The sequence below is a fragment of the Oratosquilla oratoria genome, chromosome 4, assembly GCF_046742065.1.
Source record: "Oratosquilla oratoria isolate Oo_2021 chromosome 4, ASM4674206v1, whole genome shotgun sequence".
NCBI lineage: Eukaryota > Metazoa > Arthropoda > Malacostraca > Stomatopoda > Squillidae > Oratosquilla > Oratosquilla oratoria.
Window position 1 is genome coordinate 20,784,339 of NC_134780.1, and position 15,481 is coordinate 20,799,819.

General features: G+C 35.9%; 1 protein-coding gene across 4 annotated transcripts in view; it reads right to left on the reverse strand.

Moving 5' to 3' along the window:
- Window positions 1-5,236, reverse strand: part of LOC143024646 (uncharacterized) — a 48,087-nt gene extending 42,851 nt beyond the window's left edge. For all 4 annotated transcript variants that reach the window (XM_076183567.1, XM_076183566.1, XM_076183569.1 and 1 more), the window contains exon 1: window positions 5,098-5,236. In XM_076183567.1, the coding sequence (XP_076039682.1) occupies window positions 5,098-5,159 (62 nt within the window). In that variant the 5' untranslated portion in view covers window positions 5,160-5,236. The remainder of the gene's footprint in view (window positions 1-5,097) is intronic.
- Window positions 5,237-15,481: the final 10,245 nt, after the last annotated feature.

Here is a 15,481-nt window from a genome sequence, read left to right on the forward strand (position 1 = left end):
AGAAATATTGTGTTGTCTTGGTAAGGCTAGGGTGGGATGAGGGGTTTTGTACTGTTTTTGTAATGATTACATCTAGGGTAGTTCATTTTTGTGGCCAGGCCTATTCTGTATTGGTATTGTTTTGGTCCTGGATGGTGACCTGAATGCAATTCTACTAGTGTGGTTCTTGCTTCTCTTGGAATTAATTTTTCTGTGGAGCTGATGTCTGTAAATGTTTAAAGAAGTACGGGGTTTGGTGGTCTGTCTTGTAGGGTTTGTTTTGTGATCTGAGTGTAAATGTGTTTTTGTATGGATGTGTGGTGCAGGTGGTAGGTTGTCGTAGATATTGTCTTATGCAGCGTGTAGAGTGCCTATGTTTACTTTATTATTGGGAACTATCCTGTGAAGACTTAGTCAAGTGTGGTTCTCAAGAACTGTTTGTAGACTGATTATTTTCTTTCTGTTGACAAAAAACTATTGTTTGCTATTGATGTTATCATGTTTATTGTCTGGTTGTTTTTCACTGCCAGGTATTTGATATGTGGGATGAAGATGTGAATATCAAACATAAGGTCCTGGATTTTTTGGGGTTCTTTACTGATGAAATGGTATGGCCATTCACTTTTATTGAAGTATAGTTCTATGATTCATGGTTGTCTGAGGTGAGTAATGTTTTTGATTTCTGAGGAGAGGACTCCATTATATTTTGTCTAAACCATTATCCTAGTTTGTCTTAGTAAGTTTGAGTGTTGTTAGTTGCTCTTTTATACTTTCTGTGTAATTATCATCAGGTCACTTGCATAGGCGAGCACTTTGGTATTATGTTCAGGATCTGGTGTTGGGAGATCATGTAATAAAGAAGTTGAATAATGCAGGTGAGAGCACTGCTCCTTGGGAGACTTCATTGTACAGACTTTTGATCTCGGATATTTGTTTTGGGTTACATTGTGCTGTCTGCCAGCTAAGACATTTATTAGCAATTTCTTGTTGATATGTCTCATTGATCTTTTTTGATGATATGTTTCTGGAGAGTTTGTCAAATGCTTTATTTATGTTTGTTGACACCATAATTACCCTTTCTAGTGGTGCCTCTGATACTTTTTGGGTGATGTTTGTGAGAAGTGTGCTGATGGAATGACACTCCTTGATTTCATGCTGGTTTTGAGGAAGTGGGCAGATCAGGTATTTATTTCTGAAATTATTCATCATCATCATCATCATCATTCTTGCCCTTCTTCTCTTCTTCCTCCTTGCCCTCCTCTCCCCCCCTCTTTCTCCTCCTTCTCCTCTTCCTCCTTCCAGCCAGTAATATAGAAACAGGTTCACACTAATCCAAGACTTGACAGTAGTCCATTGTTCCATCCCAGAGAGATTTGTGGGAGGGCCCAAGGACTGACTGCCACTGTAAGTCTGCAGGCTTCTAGTAGGATCCTTCTAGGATTTTTTTTTTTTTTTTTTCTCGTAAGAATGTATTAAATGAATCACACAACTGATAATGAAGAAGCTCAAAAGATAACATCCACCCCTTTTGATGCCACTACTACCAATAACAGACTATAACCCAATTTTTTTTTTTTTTTATCAGTAATGCTAGATATGTGGCAAGTATGCTGGGAGCAACACTCAACAAATTATTTAAAAACAGTGAAAGCACATATACTTCCATGGCTATCTTCACAACAACATAACTGATGTTTTGAAACAGCACTATTATGAACAGAGCACTCCTGCGTCACACATGGCCATCTTAGGACGGGAAATTACCCTGCTACTTGCCAGTGTAAGGCTCCCTTTACAATATCACACATACTACTAGACTGCCTGATGTACATAACATTGTTTAACAACTTCCTACTCTGTCTTTTTACCCCTTAAACAGCAATGACTCTATACTAAATCCTGGGTGACAGAACACCAGTACCTCAGCCATCTCTCCACAACTTTTCATAAGACAGGACTACTTACCAAACTATGAATACTCTCGACTAACTAGGCCAACATAAGAAATAAGATATGTGACAGTGGTACTAGATTGTCGATGTAGATAAAAGCACTTTTAATCTACAGTCCATAACAAAAACTTATTATTATAGAGAAGTCCCAAATATTATGGGAGTAACACAGACCAAATATTTTAGTAAGGTTTAAGAAATGTTAAACCCATTGTGTTACTTATGGATGACAGAAATATATAAAGAAAATTGTGTGATTTCCATTTATGGTTTTATAAAATCATAAGAATCAGTGATGGGTACCAGCATATGATGGACTTAAGAGAGGGATGTTGTAGAGAGCCATCTCCCTATTGCCCTTCCCCAGAATCTGTCAACACCTTCACCTCCATCTGGTGGTATGGCCATGAGGAGCTGAACTTGAATCTCTGGATCAAACCCAAGCTCTCATTTGATTAATTGACACCATATCTTCTACTTTTTCACATAAATAGAGTTGACGCATGGTGACTGCTCCCTTCTCATTACAATTACAAGGTGGTGACATTGAAACAGCCATTCTAATACAACACTGGAAACAGTCCAATGTTTCTATGAGGAGGTCCAAGGATCATTGCTAGTCCATATTGGGCCACAAGTTTTCATTCAGGGAAATTCAAGGTAATAATTATTTTGTGTAACAAGTTAATTTTTGAAGATTAATTGCTCCTGCAGGGTGTGGTTCAGGAATGTGGGTGTTTAACCACTTCCATACGGTGACGCCTATGTAGGCGTCATGAGGAGCAAGTGGATACGCGATGATGCCGACGTCGGCGTCTTATTTTTATTGTAGTCGTACCTACGTAACCTCCATTCTCTCTAAACTGGCTTCATCATATTTTCTATGTTTATTAAAATTCATGGGTGAAAGAGAACGAACGATTGAGCATTGGCTTTACTTTTTATGCTATTATTATGACGCAACATCGCACGTCGGGCAGCTAATGCTGCCAGACATGCGATGTGCCCCGGAGTGAAGAGGTTAAGAGAATGACCTCCCTCACCAATTTTTAAAATCTGTTAACACCTTCACCTTCATATGGAGGTGTGGCCCAAGGGACAGACACTTGGTCTCTGGACCAGACACTGGAGTTCTCTGTCAATATTATCCTGTATTTCTTCCACCTTTTCACATAGAGCTGACAACCAATGACTGTTTCCTTCCTCTTCTTACTATTGGCTGGTACACAGAAATAGTTCTACATCAGCACAACCCGGACAACAGTTGTTTTTATATCTGAGAAATCTTTGGGAAGGCCCAGTCATTAAGCCCACTTATTATAGGGCTATGGATGTTTCCAATTGGTGAAACTTGAGGCAGCAGTTGTTATTGTTATTAAGAGTTGATTGTTATGACATTACAGGATATTTTGCAAAAATGAATATTGCAAGAAAATATTAGTGTTAAATGAAAATATGTATTGATTACAAATTAGTTCTAATAATGGTAATAATGGTAATATCTAATTGTATTTACCTAGTTGTATTTTGCAGGAGAAGAGCTATGCTCATAGTGACCCACAGTATCTTTCTGCATCCAGTTCTTTCTTAAAATCATATATAGTTTTAGCACTCACTGTTTTCTCTTTCAATTTATTCCATGTATCTATTACTCTCTGTGGAAAGCTGTTCTTTTTCAAATCTCTTCTGTAACTGTTGTTCTTAAGTTTCTTTTCATGTCCTCTTGTGTTTCTTCTGTCCCATGTAAGTAGATCATCCCTATCAAGGATTTCCATCCCTTTCATAATTCTGTAGATGGTTATCAAATCGCCTCTTTCTCTTCTTTGCTCCAGAGTTAGTAAGTTTAGTTTGTCCAATCTTTGTTCATATGTCAACTTGCTAAGTGTTGGATCTTTGTCAATGCTTTCTGAATTCTTTCTAGAATCTTTATGTTTTTTATTATACTGGGTGTCCATAGTGATGCTGCATATTCTAATTTTGGTCTTCTCAGTGTAACTAGTATTCTCTTTACCATTTCCTTGTCCAAGTAGTTAAAAGCCACTTTCATTGATCTTGTTAAATTGTAGGTTTCTCCAACTATTTTGTTTACATGTCTGGTGTCATGTCGTTTGAGATAATTATTCCTAGGTCTCTTTCTAAGTTTACTTTTGTAACTTCCTTTGTTCCCATTTCGTATTGACCGGGTATTGTATTTTTACTTTTTCCATATTCCATTATACTACATTTTTAATGTTGAAATTCAATTCATTCTTTTTACTCCATTTCCAGACTTTGTCCAGGTCTTCTTGAAAATACTTGCAATCTTCTTCTTTACTTACTCTCTTCAATAGTTTTGCATCATCTGCAAAGAAGTTTATATAACATTGAATTCCTTCATCCATGTCATTTATATAAACAGCATACATTATCGGACTGTGAACTCTCAGCCCTTCTCTGGCTGGCAGTGGTTCCTGGGCCTTGCCATAGATCTCTGGGAAGAAACATTTTATTATTGTCAATGTTGTATTAGTGTGGAACATCACTGTGTCACTGGCTTAAAGTTGTAGAGGGGGAACATTTACTAGTTGTTAGTTCTCTTTGTGAGAAAGTGGACAAAATACAGTTGAAGTTGATAGAAATTTTGGGCAGTGTTGGCCCCATGGGATTACACCTTGAGTTAGAGGTGAGGGTCTTGATGGATTTTGAAAATGGGGAGCACTGAGATGATTTTGTTAGCTCTATCACTTATAGGTACCTGTCATTGATTTGTGTATTAGTTCTATACATCAATTATGTTTGTTGATTAATTGTCTTCTTTTATTTGCAGATACTCTTCAAATATACACTCAAAAGTTTTGTGATACAATGTGACTGTGATCGTAACCTTATTAAGTTTGCCAATAAGTATCGAAGCTAGAACTCTGTGATAAAGTTCTGTGAGATGTAGAACCAGTGCATAGATTAATTGTGATTTCTGAACTGCTCATATTCCATAGTTTGCCATATAATCTGAAAATTGGCTCTTGAACATGTGAATTTTGGTCTTCTATTGCACTGTCCTCAAAGCACCTGTTTGTTTTGTACTCTGCTGCTGCCAAACCCATTGACAATGCTTCCACTTGTAACGTGATTAATTCATATCTGAGGGAGGGCAGGAACAACCCCCCCATGCAGAAGTGTAACCTACCTTTGAAACAGAAGAACAAGCTGAACCACAATGGAGGGTGATGGAGGCACTCCCCGTCGCATTGTGCGTCTTCCTCACACACGTAGAGCCACCGAAGACAAAGTGCCAATCACTGAAAAGGTGAGTAGTGACTTCTTGGGGTCTTTTAGTCATAGCTGTAATCACCTCATCCTGTAAATGGAAAAGTGTGGATGAAAAGTTTGTAAATGATGTGATCGCCTAACGTGCGCAAAGTAATGGCTGGAAATTTGAGACAAGTGGTACGAATTGATGTGAATTGTTCAGGTGATAAGATAAGAGATTGAGTCTTTTCTGTTTTTGAATGGATTAATTGAAAAATTTACATTCAGTACAGTTTGCAATTCATCTGAATCTTTGCCAAGATTTTAGTTGTAATGTGGTATTGTTTGGAATTGTTTTTATCTCAAGCATTATTTTTTTTCCTCCTGAATGTTTTTAGGAAAATGGTCTCCCCATAAGGAACTGGTAACTGTTAGAGATAAGAGGGAGATAAGGGTTTCACTGAAAGCTTCTCACTCTCATCAGTTAAGTGAGAGCTGCCAGATTGTGACTAAGTGATCAAAGAATTATGTGTTAAAAGGAACATTAATGATGTGTATAAAGTCAATTAACTTGGAAAAGAAAAAGCCAGCAAAGAAGTCAGTGCTTTTGGCCTGTTGGTTCTAGAATGGGAAACATCCAACAAAAACTAACTCAGAAAAGATACATTGTTCAGAGATTACATTCTAACTAAAACTTAGTGATTGAAAAGATGAGCAAGAGACTTGTTGCTCTTCGACACCATAGACATGGCGACCGAAGAGAACCAAGAAGTACTCCCAAGAAAGAGGTAAGCATCTGTGGTCAAAAGTGTTTGGCTTTTTTGTGGCTTTCATAAACTTTGAACCCTTTCATCATAGCGGAACGTTTTATTTATTTATTTATTTATTTTTATTTTTATTTATTATTATTATTATTTTTTTCAACTAATGCTGGATGATTTTAATCATCAGAAGGGCAGACTCTAGACAAAGGGACCTAAGATTGTTTAGACCTGTCAGTTTGGGATTTTGCTGCCCTATAGGTGAATAATATCGTCTCACATTAGCCAAAACAAAGTTGATCAAGTATGCCACCGTGATGAATGCAGTAATGGCTCTGAAGAGAGCTGGCCTGGCTTGCTTACAGTACTTTGATATGTTATTCTCAGCAGATTTGTCTTGTGCAGGAGTCAGCTTTTATTGCTTACGTTGGCTTTCATGTACAGTAAGCAGCTGGAAAAGGCTTGGAAAAAGATTATTTCCACAAGAATAAATCTTTCAGTCTTGTGGCTTACATAATAGTTTATTCTGACTAATTCTATACTTGTTCAGCTATTGGGTGAACCTTGGGTTGACAGAGTTACCCCTTAACTGGAACCATTAGTCGGAAAAAGATTGTCAAGTATGCCACATATGAAAGAGTTAATACTTGTGTGATTATATTATGGCAAATTTTACTTTTACAAGAAATTTGTGCCTGTTGGTGTTACTTTTGTTATTGTATCCTTGTTGTTCCTTATATTGCAGTATTTTTATTTAGGAATTCATTATCACTCAGGAAGTGATTAGTACTGTATTGCATAAATGTATGGTATTATCACAATTTTTTCCCTTTAGTATCATGAATAGTATTTCTGTTACTGTTATATTTATTGCAAGTATCAAAACCACTTGGTAATATTTTTGTTGTAGTAGTAGTGGACTAGTGGTAGTAATAGTAGCTGTAGTAATTGTATTGATAGTTGTTTAAGTATTATTATTGGGTTTCTCCAATTTTATGTAGGTTCATCATTGTTGTTATTACTATAGTAATGATAGTCATATTGTGAAGTATTCCAGATAAACCTAGTGTGGATACAAAAGTCAATTTTGCTTTGCTAAGTGTGTATATATGTACATATATGTATATGTATGTGTGTATACACACATGCACGCACACACACACACACACACACACACGTATGTCAGATACAGAGCGAAGATTGGAACTCCGGAAAAGTGCAATTTTCGTGGATCTCAATGATGAGGGAGTACCTTGTTGTATTAGTAGGGAAGGGGGAAAGCTCGTGGTGTAGTGGGAAGGTGAAGAAATAGGAGAAAGAGAGGGATTATTGTGGAAAATGGAAGGAAATGTGGAAGGGGACAAACAGGGCCCGGATCTTAGGAGAGGTGTAAACAAAAGGGGGGCCAGAATACACAGACGAGGAACAACAAGGAAGCAGAGGTGTCAAGAGCAGAAATGTAGATAATAGCAGCTCAATGGAAAGAGAAGATAACTGCTTTTATGGATTTAATGAGAGAGGAGGTGACAATCTCCCCTGACTAGTAAATCTAGAGGAGAAACTAAAAAAAAATGAACGAAGAATGGGAGGTTAGGTTTGACCAATTATCACAGGTTACCCAAAGAGTTGATAAACTGGAAGAACTAAAGAAGGAGAATCAAAACCTAACCAAAGAAATAGAAGAATTAGACAGTTAAAAGAAGTAAAGGATGAGAATGAGATTAAAGAATAATAATAAAGAAAATAGAGTCCATAGCAAAGGAAGCACAGGGTTGGAGAAAAGTCCAAGAGCACAACAAAGTTGTATTTATAGATATAGTGACAACAGATGAAAGAACAAACTAAGGACACAGTTATTAAAGTGATGAGAGATAAGGAGAATATAGATAGAGACTTAGTGGACAAAAAGAAATGTATAATTATATTAGGGATGGAAGAGAAGTATAATCCAAATAGGACCACAAGAGTAAAAGAGGAAAAGGTAAACAAGATATTAAAAGTAGATGGACAAGAAACAGGGAAAGGAATTGAAGAAATATATAGACTAGGGAAGTACAATACAGATAAGACTAGACCAATTAAGATAAAATTCAGGTCACAAACAACAGCAGAGAATATCTTAGCAAAAACAGGTAAACTACCTGATAGTGATCAATATAAATAAGTATGGATAAAAAGAGAAGTCAATAAAGAGGAAAGAGAGGATGAGAAAACAAAAAGACTAGAAGCTAAGGGAAAAAAAAAACACGAGAAAACAGAGTCAGAAAAAGAGAAATTCTATTGGAGAGTAGTGGATATGAAAGTGAGGAAATGGTTCATAGGAGAGGAAAACGGAAAGGAAACAGAAAACATGATGGAAGTAGTAGAAAATTAAAAGTGTCTTACACAAACATAAAGGCTTAATAACAAGCTTGAACAAATTGAATGATTACCGGATGGAAAAAGAACTGGACCTAATGGGAATTGTAGAGACAAAATTGAAATGTCCACTACCACCCAGCAGTGTAAGACATGGTGCATATAATTATTGGATTAGAAACAGAGAGGTAAAACAAGGGGGTGGAGTTATGTTCCTGATCAAGAAGGATGTAAATATGAGGAATGTCACATCTGAAAAGAATAGAGTAGAGATGATAATAATGGAAGTGGAGGACAGGGATGGGAAGAGCAGGAAGTTTGTAGTAAATTATGTGCCTCCCAAAACGGCCTTGTGGGAAGAGAGAGAACACAAAAGTATGTTAGAAGACACAAGGATAACACTAAATAAGATAATGGAAGATGGAGGAAGACTAGCTATAATGGGTGACTTTAATTGTAAAGAAATCTGCTGGGAAGAGATGATAGTGAAGGGTGGAGACGACCTATGGAGAAATTTACTACTTAATATGATTATAGAACATACAATGACGCAATGGAAACAAGAGAATACTAGGTATAGAAATGAGGAGGAACCATTGAGACTGGACCTAATAATCACATCAGAACCCAAAATAGTGGACAAGATTGAATATAAGACAACAATAAGTAAAAGTGACCACATATTGGTTGAACTGGAACTAAATGAGGAAAAATACATGGAAAAAATGAACAATATAGAAAGGGAAGATGGATGTATGGAAAAACAAATTTTGATCAAATAAGAGAATTCTTTCAAAAAGCAGACTGGGAAAGGATACACAAGGAGGAAACAACAGTAGAAGAGAAATGGAATATTTTGACAAAAATTTATAAAGGAGTGGAAAAGTATGTTCCAAGACAAAAACAAGAAAAAGGATATGTAAAGTGTTGGTACAACAAAAGATATAGGGAGTTAAAAGACAAAAGGGACAAAGCTTGGATAAAATGGAAAAAAGACAAAAGACCTGAAAAATGGAAAATATATACTAGTTATAGAAATGAATGTGTACAAATGTGCAGAGCAGAAAAGAGAAAGTATAAAAAAAATATGTTATAGGAAAATGTAAAGATCAACCAAAACTATTTTACAGATTTGTAAACAAACTGAAAAACAAGAATTAGAGAATCTACACCAAGGAGGAGTTGAATGCACAGAGGAAATAGAAATGGCAGAAATTATGAATAAGCACTTTAAATCAGTGTTTACAAGGAAGAACATACAACTTAGAGATATCAAGTGGGAGGAGAAAGTCCACCCTATGAAAGAGATAGTGACAAGGAATCACTTACGTAATCTCGATGTCAGAAAATTGCATGGACCAAATGAAATGGCAAACTGGATTTTGAAAGAATGCAGGAATGAACTAACAGACAAAATACATAGTCTAATAAGCAGTTCATTGAAAGAAGGAAAAGTTCCAGAAGATTGGAAGAGCAAATATAGTACCAATATATAAAGGGGGAAACAAGGAAGACCCTACTAACTATAGACCGGTCTCTCTTACAAGTACGATAGCTAAAATTTGTGAAAGAATCATCAAAACTAGATGGGTAAGGCATCTGGAAAAAAACAATGTACTAAATCAAAGGCAATTTGGATTTAGACAAGGACGATCATGCGTCATAAACTTAATGTGTTTCTATTCAAGGCTAATAGATGGAAAGAGATGGATGGGCTGATTGTGCATTTCTAGACCTGAAAAAAGCTTTTGATAAGGTGCCACATAAAAAATTGCTGAAGAAATTAGAAACTGCAGGAGGAATACAGGGCAAACTGCTGAAGTGGATGGAAGACTTCTTGCATGAAAGAAAAATGAGTGGTGATAGACAAACACTCTAATTGGGATGAAGTAATTAGTGGAGTTCCACAAGGAACAGTTCTGGCCCCAATAATATTTGCTATATATATATTAATGATATGGATGAAGGAATTGAAAGTTATATGAGCTTCTTTGCAGATGATGCAAAATTGTTGAAAAAAGTGAATACTAGAAGATAGTGAGTTGCTACAGAGTGATCTCAATAAAGTATGGGAATGGAGTAGGAAATGGGAGACGGAATTCAATATTAAGAAGTGTAGTATAATGGAATTTGGAAAAAGCAAAAAAAGAATAGTGAGATCGTATAAATTGGGAGAAGAAGAAATTAAAAAGGTAGAAAATGAGAAGGACCTGGGAGTCATTATTATTAATAATATGCCCCCCGAGAAACATATGAACAAAATTTTTGGAGAAACTTATAATTTAATAAGAACAATCAAAGTCGCATTTACATAACTGGACAAAGAAATGTGAAGAAAATACTGGTCACTTTGATGAGACCAAGATTTGAGTATGCAGCGACGACGTGGTCAACAAGTACAAAAAAAAATTATAACAAAACTTGAAAGAATACAAAGAGCAATTACAAAATTGGCACCAACATTCTCAGAATTATCATATGAAGAGAGACTAGCAAAACTTGAGCTACAGACATTAGAGCAAAGAAGAGAGAGAGGAGACTATTTATAGAATCATGAAAGGCATAGAAACTATTGAAATAGAGGATCTAATAGAATGGGATGGTAGAGATACAAGAGGATATGGAAAGAAAATCAAGAAAGACAGTTATGGAAGAGACCTAAAAAAGAACAGCTTCCCCACAGGTTAATAGATGTTTGGAACAAGTTAGCTGAGAAAGTGGTGTGTGCAAAAACAATACACGAATTTAAAAACAGTCTAGATAAAACGAGATATGAAGACGGGACACCACGAGCATAGCTCCCCTTCCCTTCAAATACAACTAGGTAAATACACACACACACACACAGGAAAACGAGTACATTAAGTGCTGGTTCAAGAGAAGATGCAGTGAGGCAAGAGAAAGAAGAGATAAAGCTTGGAAAAGATTGAAAAAAAAAAAATGGAAAGTGACAAATGTATCAACCATAGAAATGAATATGTAAAAGTGCGCAGGGAGGGAAAAAGAAACTACGAAAAAGACATTATTGAAAAATGTAAAGATCAACCCAAACTGTTGTATAGATATGTGAGTGGTAGACTCAAAAATAGACAGGAAATGGTGAAACTATGCCACAGAAATATAGAATATAAAGAAGACTTAGAAATGGCTGAAGTAATGAACAACTACTTCAAGACAATTTTCACTAGAGAAAAAGTACAGCATTGGGCTGAAGGAATTGAAGTACAATGACCCCCCATGAGGGAAATAATAGTAACAAAAAGAAATAATGGTTCAACTAACAAACCTTGATGTCAGGAAATCACACAGCCCAGACAGAACTGCATATTGGATACTAAAAGAATGTAAAGAAGAATTAATGGACAAAATATATAGCATAATAAGTTTCACTCAAAGAAGGAAAAATAGCAATGGACTGGAAAAACACCAATATTGTACCAATATATAAAGGAGGAAACAAAAAAGAACCAACCAATTATAGGCCAGTTTCCCTTACAAGCATTGTAGCCAAAATTTGTGAAATGATTATCAAGAATGATGGATAAATCACCTGGAAGAAAATAATATAATAAACCCAAGACAATTTGGATTCTGACAGGAAAGATCATGTGGAACAAACTTAATCAGTTTCTACTCATGACTAATAGATATAATACAAGAAAGGGATGGATGGGCTGATTTTGCTTTCCTAGACTTACAAAAAGCCTTTGACAAAGTACCGCAAAAAATGATTAAAACAAAAAAATTAGAACAGGAGGAATATAAGGTAAATTACTCAACTGGATGGAGGATTTCTTGCATGGCAGAAAAATGAGAGTAGTGCTCAGAGAAAAGAATTCAACTTGGCAGGAGGTGATTAGTAGAGTTCCACAAGGATTGGTATTGGCTCCAATAATGTTCGCTACTTATGCAAATGACATGGATAAAGATGTGGATTGTCACATGAGCTTCTTTGCAGGTGATGCTAAATTGATGAGGAATATGAATACTGAAACAGATTAACAGATTGTGAATCACTACAGAAAGACCTTAAGGTTTGGAAATGGAGCCACAATTGGGAAGTAGACTTCAACATAAAGAAATGTAGCATAATGGAGTTCGGAAAAAGTATAAAAAGAATATAAGGACAATATAAAATTGGAACAAAGGAAGTAAAGAAAGTGGGATCTGAAGAACACCTGGGAGTAATTTCTCAGATGACATGTGCCCTGATAAACAGATAAACAAAATTATTGGAGAATCTTACAACTTGCTAAGATCAATAAAGGTGGCATTTACCCATTTAGACAAAGAAATTGTTAAAAAAGAATACTAGTCACACTAATAAGGCCTAGACTGGAGCATGCTGTGACACTATGGTCACCTAGTACCAAAAAGAATACAAGGAAAATTGAACAAATTAAGAGAGCAGCCATGGAAATGGCCCCAACACTTTCAAACCTGTCATATGAGGAAACTGGCTAAATTAAAATTTCCGACTTTGGAACAGAGAAGATAAAGATGTGACCTGCTGACCATTTACAGAATCATCAAAGGCACAGAAGTCCTTGATAGAAAGGACTTACTAATTTGGGATAAGAGAAATACAAGGGGATATAATAAACTCAAAAAGGATAGTTATAGAAGAGACCTGAGAAAAGAAGGTTTGTTACACAGAGTGATGGATATTTGGAACAAACTGGATAATGCAATAGTATGTGCAGTAACTATACACAAATTTAAGAGCAAACTAGACACTGTGAGATACAAAAATGGGACACCACGAGCATAGCTCCCCTTCCCATAAGATACAACTAAGTAAATACTCACATACGCAGGGAAGAAAAAAGAAACTGTGAAAAAGACATAGTAGAAAAATATAAGGATCAGCCAAAACTATAGATATGTAAATGGTAAACTAAAAATGAACAGGAAATAGTGAAGATACAGAAATGGCTGAAGTCATGAGCAAACACTTAATGTCGGTTTTTACTAAAAAAAAATGCAACATCAGGATGAAGGGAGAGAAGCAAAAAAAAAAAAAAAAACACAGAGGGAAATAATAGTAACAAGGAAAGAAATAATGGATTAAATAATGAACCTGGATATCAGGAAATCGCACAGCCCGGATTGAATAGCAAATTGGATATTAAGATAATGTAAGGAAGAACTAACAAAATATATAACATAATAAGTTGCTCACTCAAAGAAGGAAAAATACCAGAAGACTGGAAAAATGCTGATATTGTACCAATTTATAAAGGAGGAAATAAGGAAGACCCAACAAATTACAGACCGGTTTCCCTTACAAGCACGGTAGCTAAAATTTGTGAAAAAGTTATAAAAAGTAGATGGATAAAACATCTGGAGGAGAACAATATACTAAATCCAAGACAATTTGGATTTAGACAGGGAAGATCATGTACCACAAATGTGATTTGTTTTTACTCAAGACTACTAGACAGAATACAAGAAAGGGACAGATGAGCTGATTGTGTATTACTAGATCTACAAAAAGCTTTTGATAGAATTAATCACAAAACACTATTAAGAAAACTGGAAACCATAGGAGGGATACAAGGTAAACTATTGAAATGGGTAGAGGACTTTTTGCATGGAAAAAAAATAAGAGTAGTGCTCAGGGATAAAGAGTTCTACTTGGGAAGAGGTAATTAATGGAGCTCCACAAAGATCAGTATTACTCCAATAATGTTTGCTATGTAAATGACATGGACAAGGGTGTGGAATGTTACACGAGCTTCTTTGTAGATGATGCAAAATTGTTAAAGAAAGTGAGTACTGGAACGGACTGTGACTCACTCCAGAGAGATCTGAACATGGTCTGGGAATGAAGTCAGAAGTGGGAAGTGGACTTCAACATTTAGAAATGTAGCATAATGGAATTTGGAAAAAGTAAAAAAAAAAAAAAAAGAATATCAGGACAATATAAAATTTGTGAAAAGGAAGTAAAGAAAGTGGGATCTGAAAAAGACCTGGGGTGATCATCACAAAATATATGTCCCTTGACAAACATATAAACAAAATTGTCGGCGAAAGTTATAACTTGCTAAGATCAATAAAACTGGTTTTTACTTGGATGAAGAAATGGTAAAGGAAATACTAGTCACACTGATAAGGCCTAAATTGGAGTATACAGTGACACTATGGTACTGAAAAGAATACAAGGAAGATTGAGAGAATCAGAGAGCAACTACAAAGATGGCCCCAACACTATAAAAAATGGCATATGAAAAAAATTGTCAAAATAAGAACTACAGATTCTGGAACAAAGAAGAGAAAGAGGTCACTTGTTGACCATCTACAGAATTATGAGTGGTGTGGAAATCCTTGATAGAGATGACTTACTAAATTGGGATAAGAGAAACACAAGAGGACATGTAAGGAAACTCAAAAAAGACAGTTATAGAAAAAAAAAAGAAGCTTTCCCTCCCAAAGTGGTAGATGTATGGAACATACTAGATGAAACATTAGTGTGTGCAAAAACAATACAAGAATTTAAGAGCAAATTAGATATGGTGAGATACAGAGACTGGACACCATGAGCATAGATCCCCTTCCCACACACACACACACACACACACACACACACACACACACACATTTAGATTATTGATGTCACTGGTCAGAAATGGCTTTTACTGCACTTGTCCTTATGACACTAGATTTTTTTCTCACTAAAACAAACCAATTTCTACTATGAAAAAAGAAATGTTACTATAAAAAGAAAAAAAAAGTGATTGGACCAGTGATAATTTTTTTTTTGCTGAAAACTACACTATTCCGTTGCAAATGCAGAATGATGCATGTAGAAATAGAGAAACTATGAAAATTGTGTTTGACAGTCATCCCTCTGTAAATATAGAATCAAATTGGCCAGCATGTCTCATACCCCTGAAGTTAAGGTTTTGTACCCTTTCGGAGTACAGGTACCCCAGGTTGAGAACCAATTTTTTTAATGGATGGATGATACACTTGAAGCTAAGATAATCTGGTCCAGAAGTCACTCAAAGAGGAGATATTGTGTTCTGTAGGTAAAGTTAGAGGAGGGCAGTATATGTGGTGGTGTTTGGTGTCTTCTGTGTAGCGATTGCATCTGGGGTAATTTCATTCTGTGGCCAGGCCTAATCTGTATTCATACTATTTCATTGCTGGGTGGTGGCTTGAATGCACTTGTGCCAGTGTGGTTTTGCTCATGATAGGTAT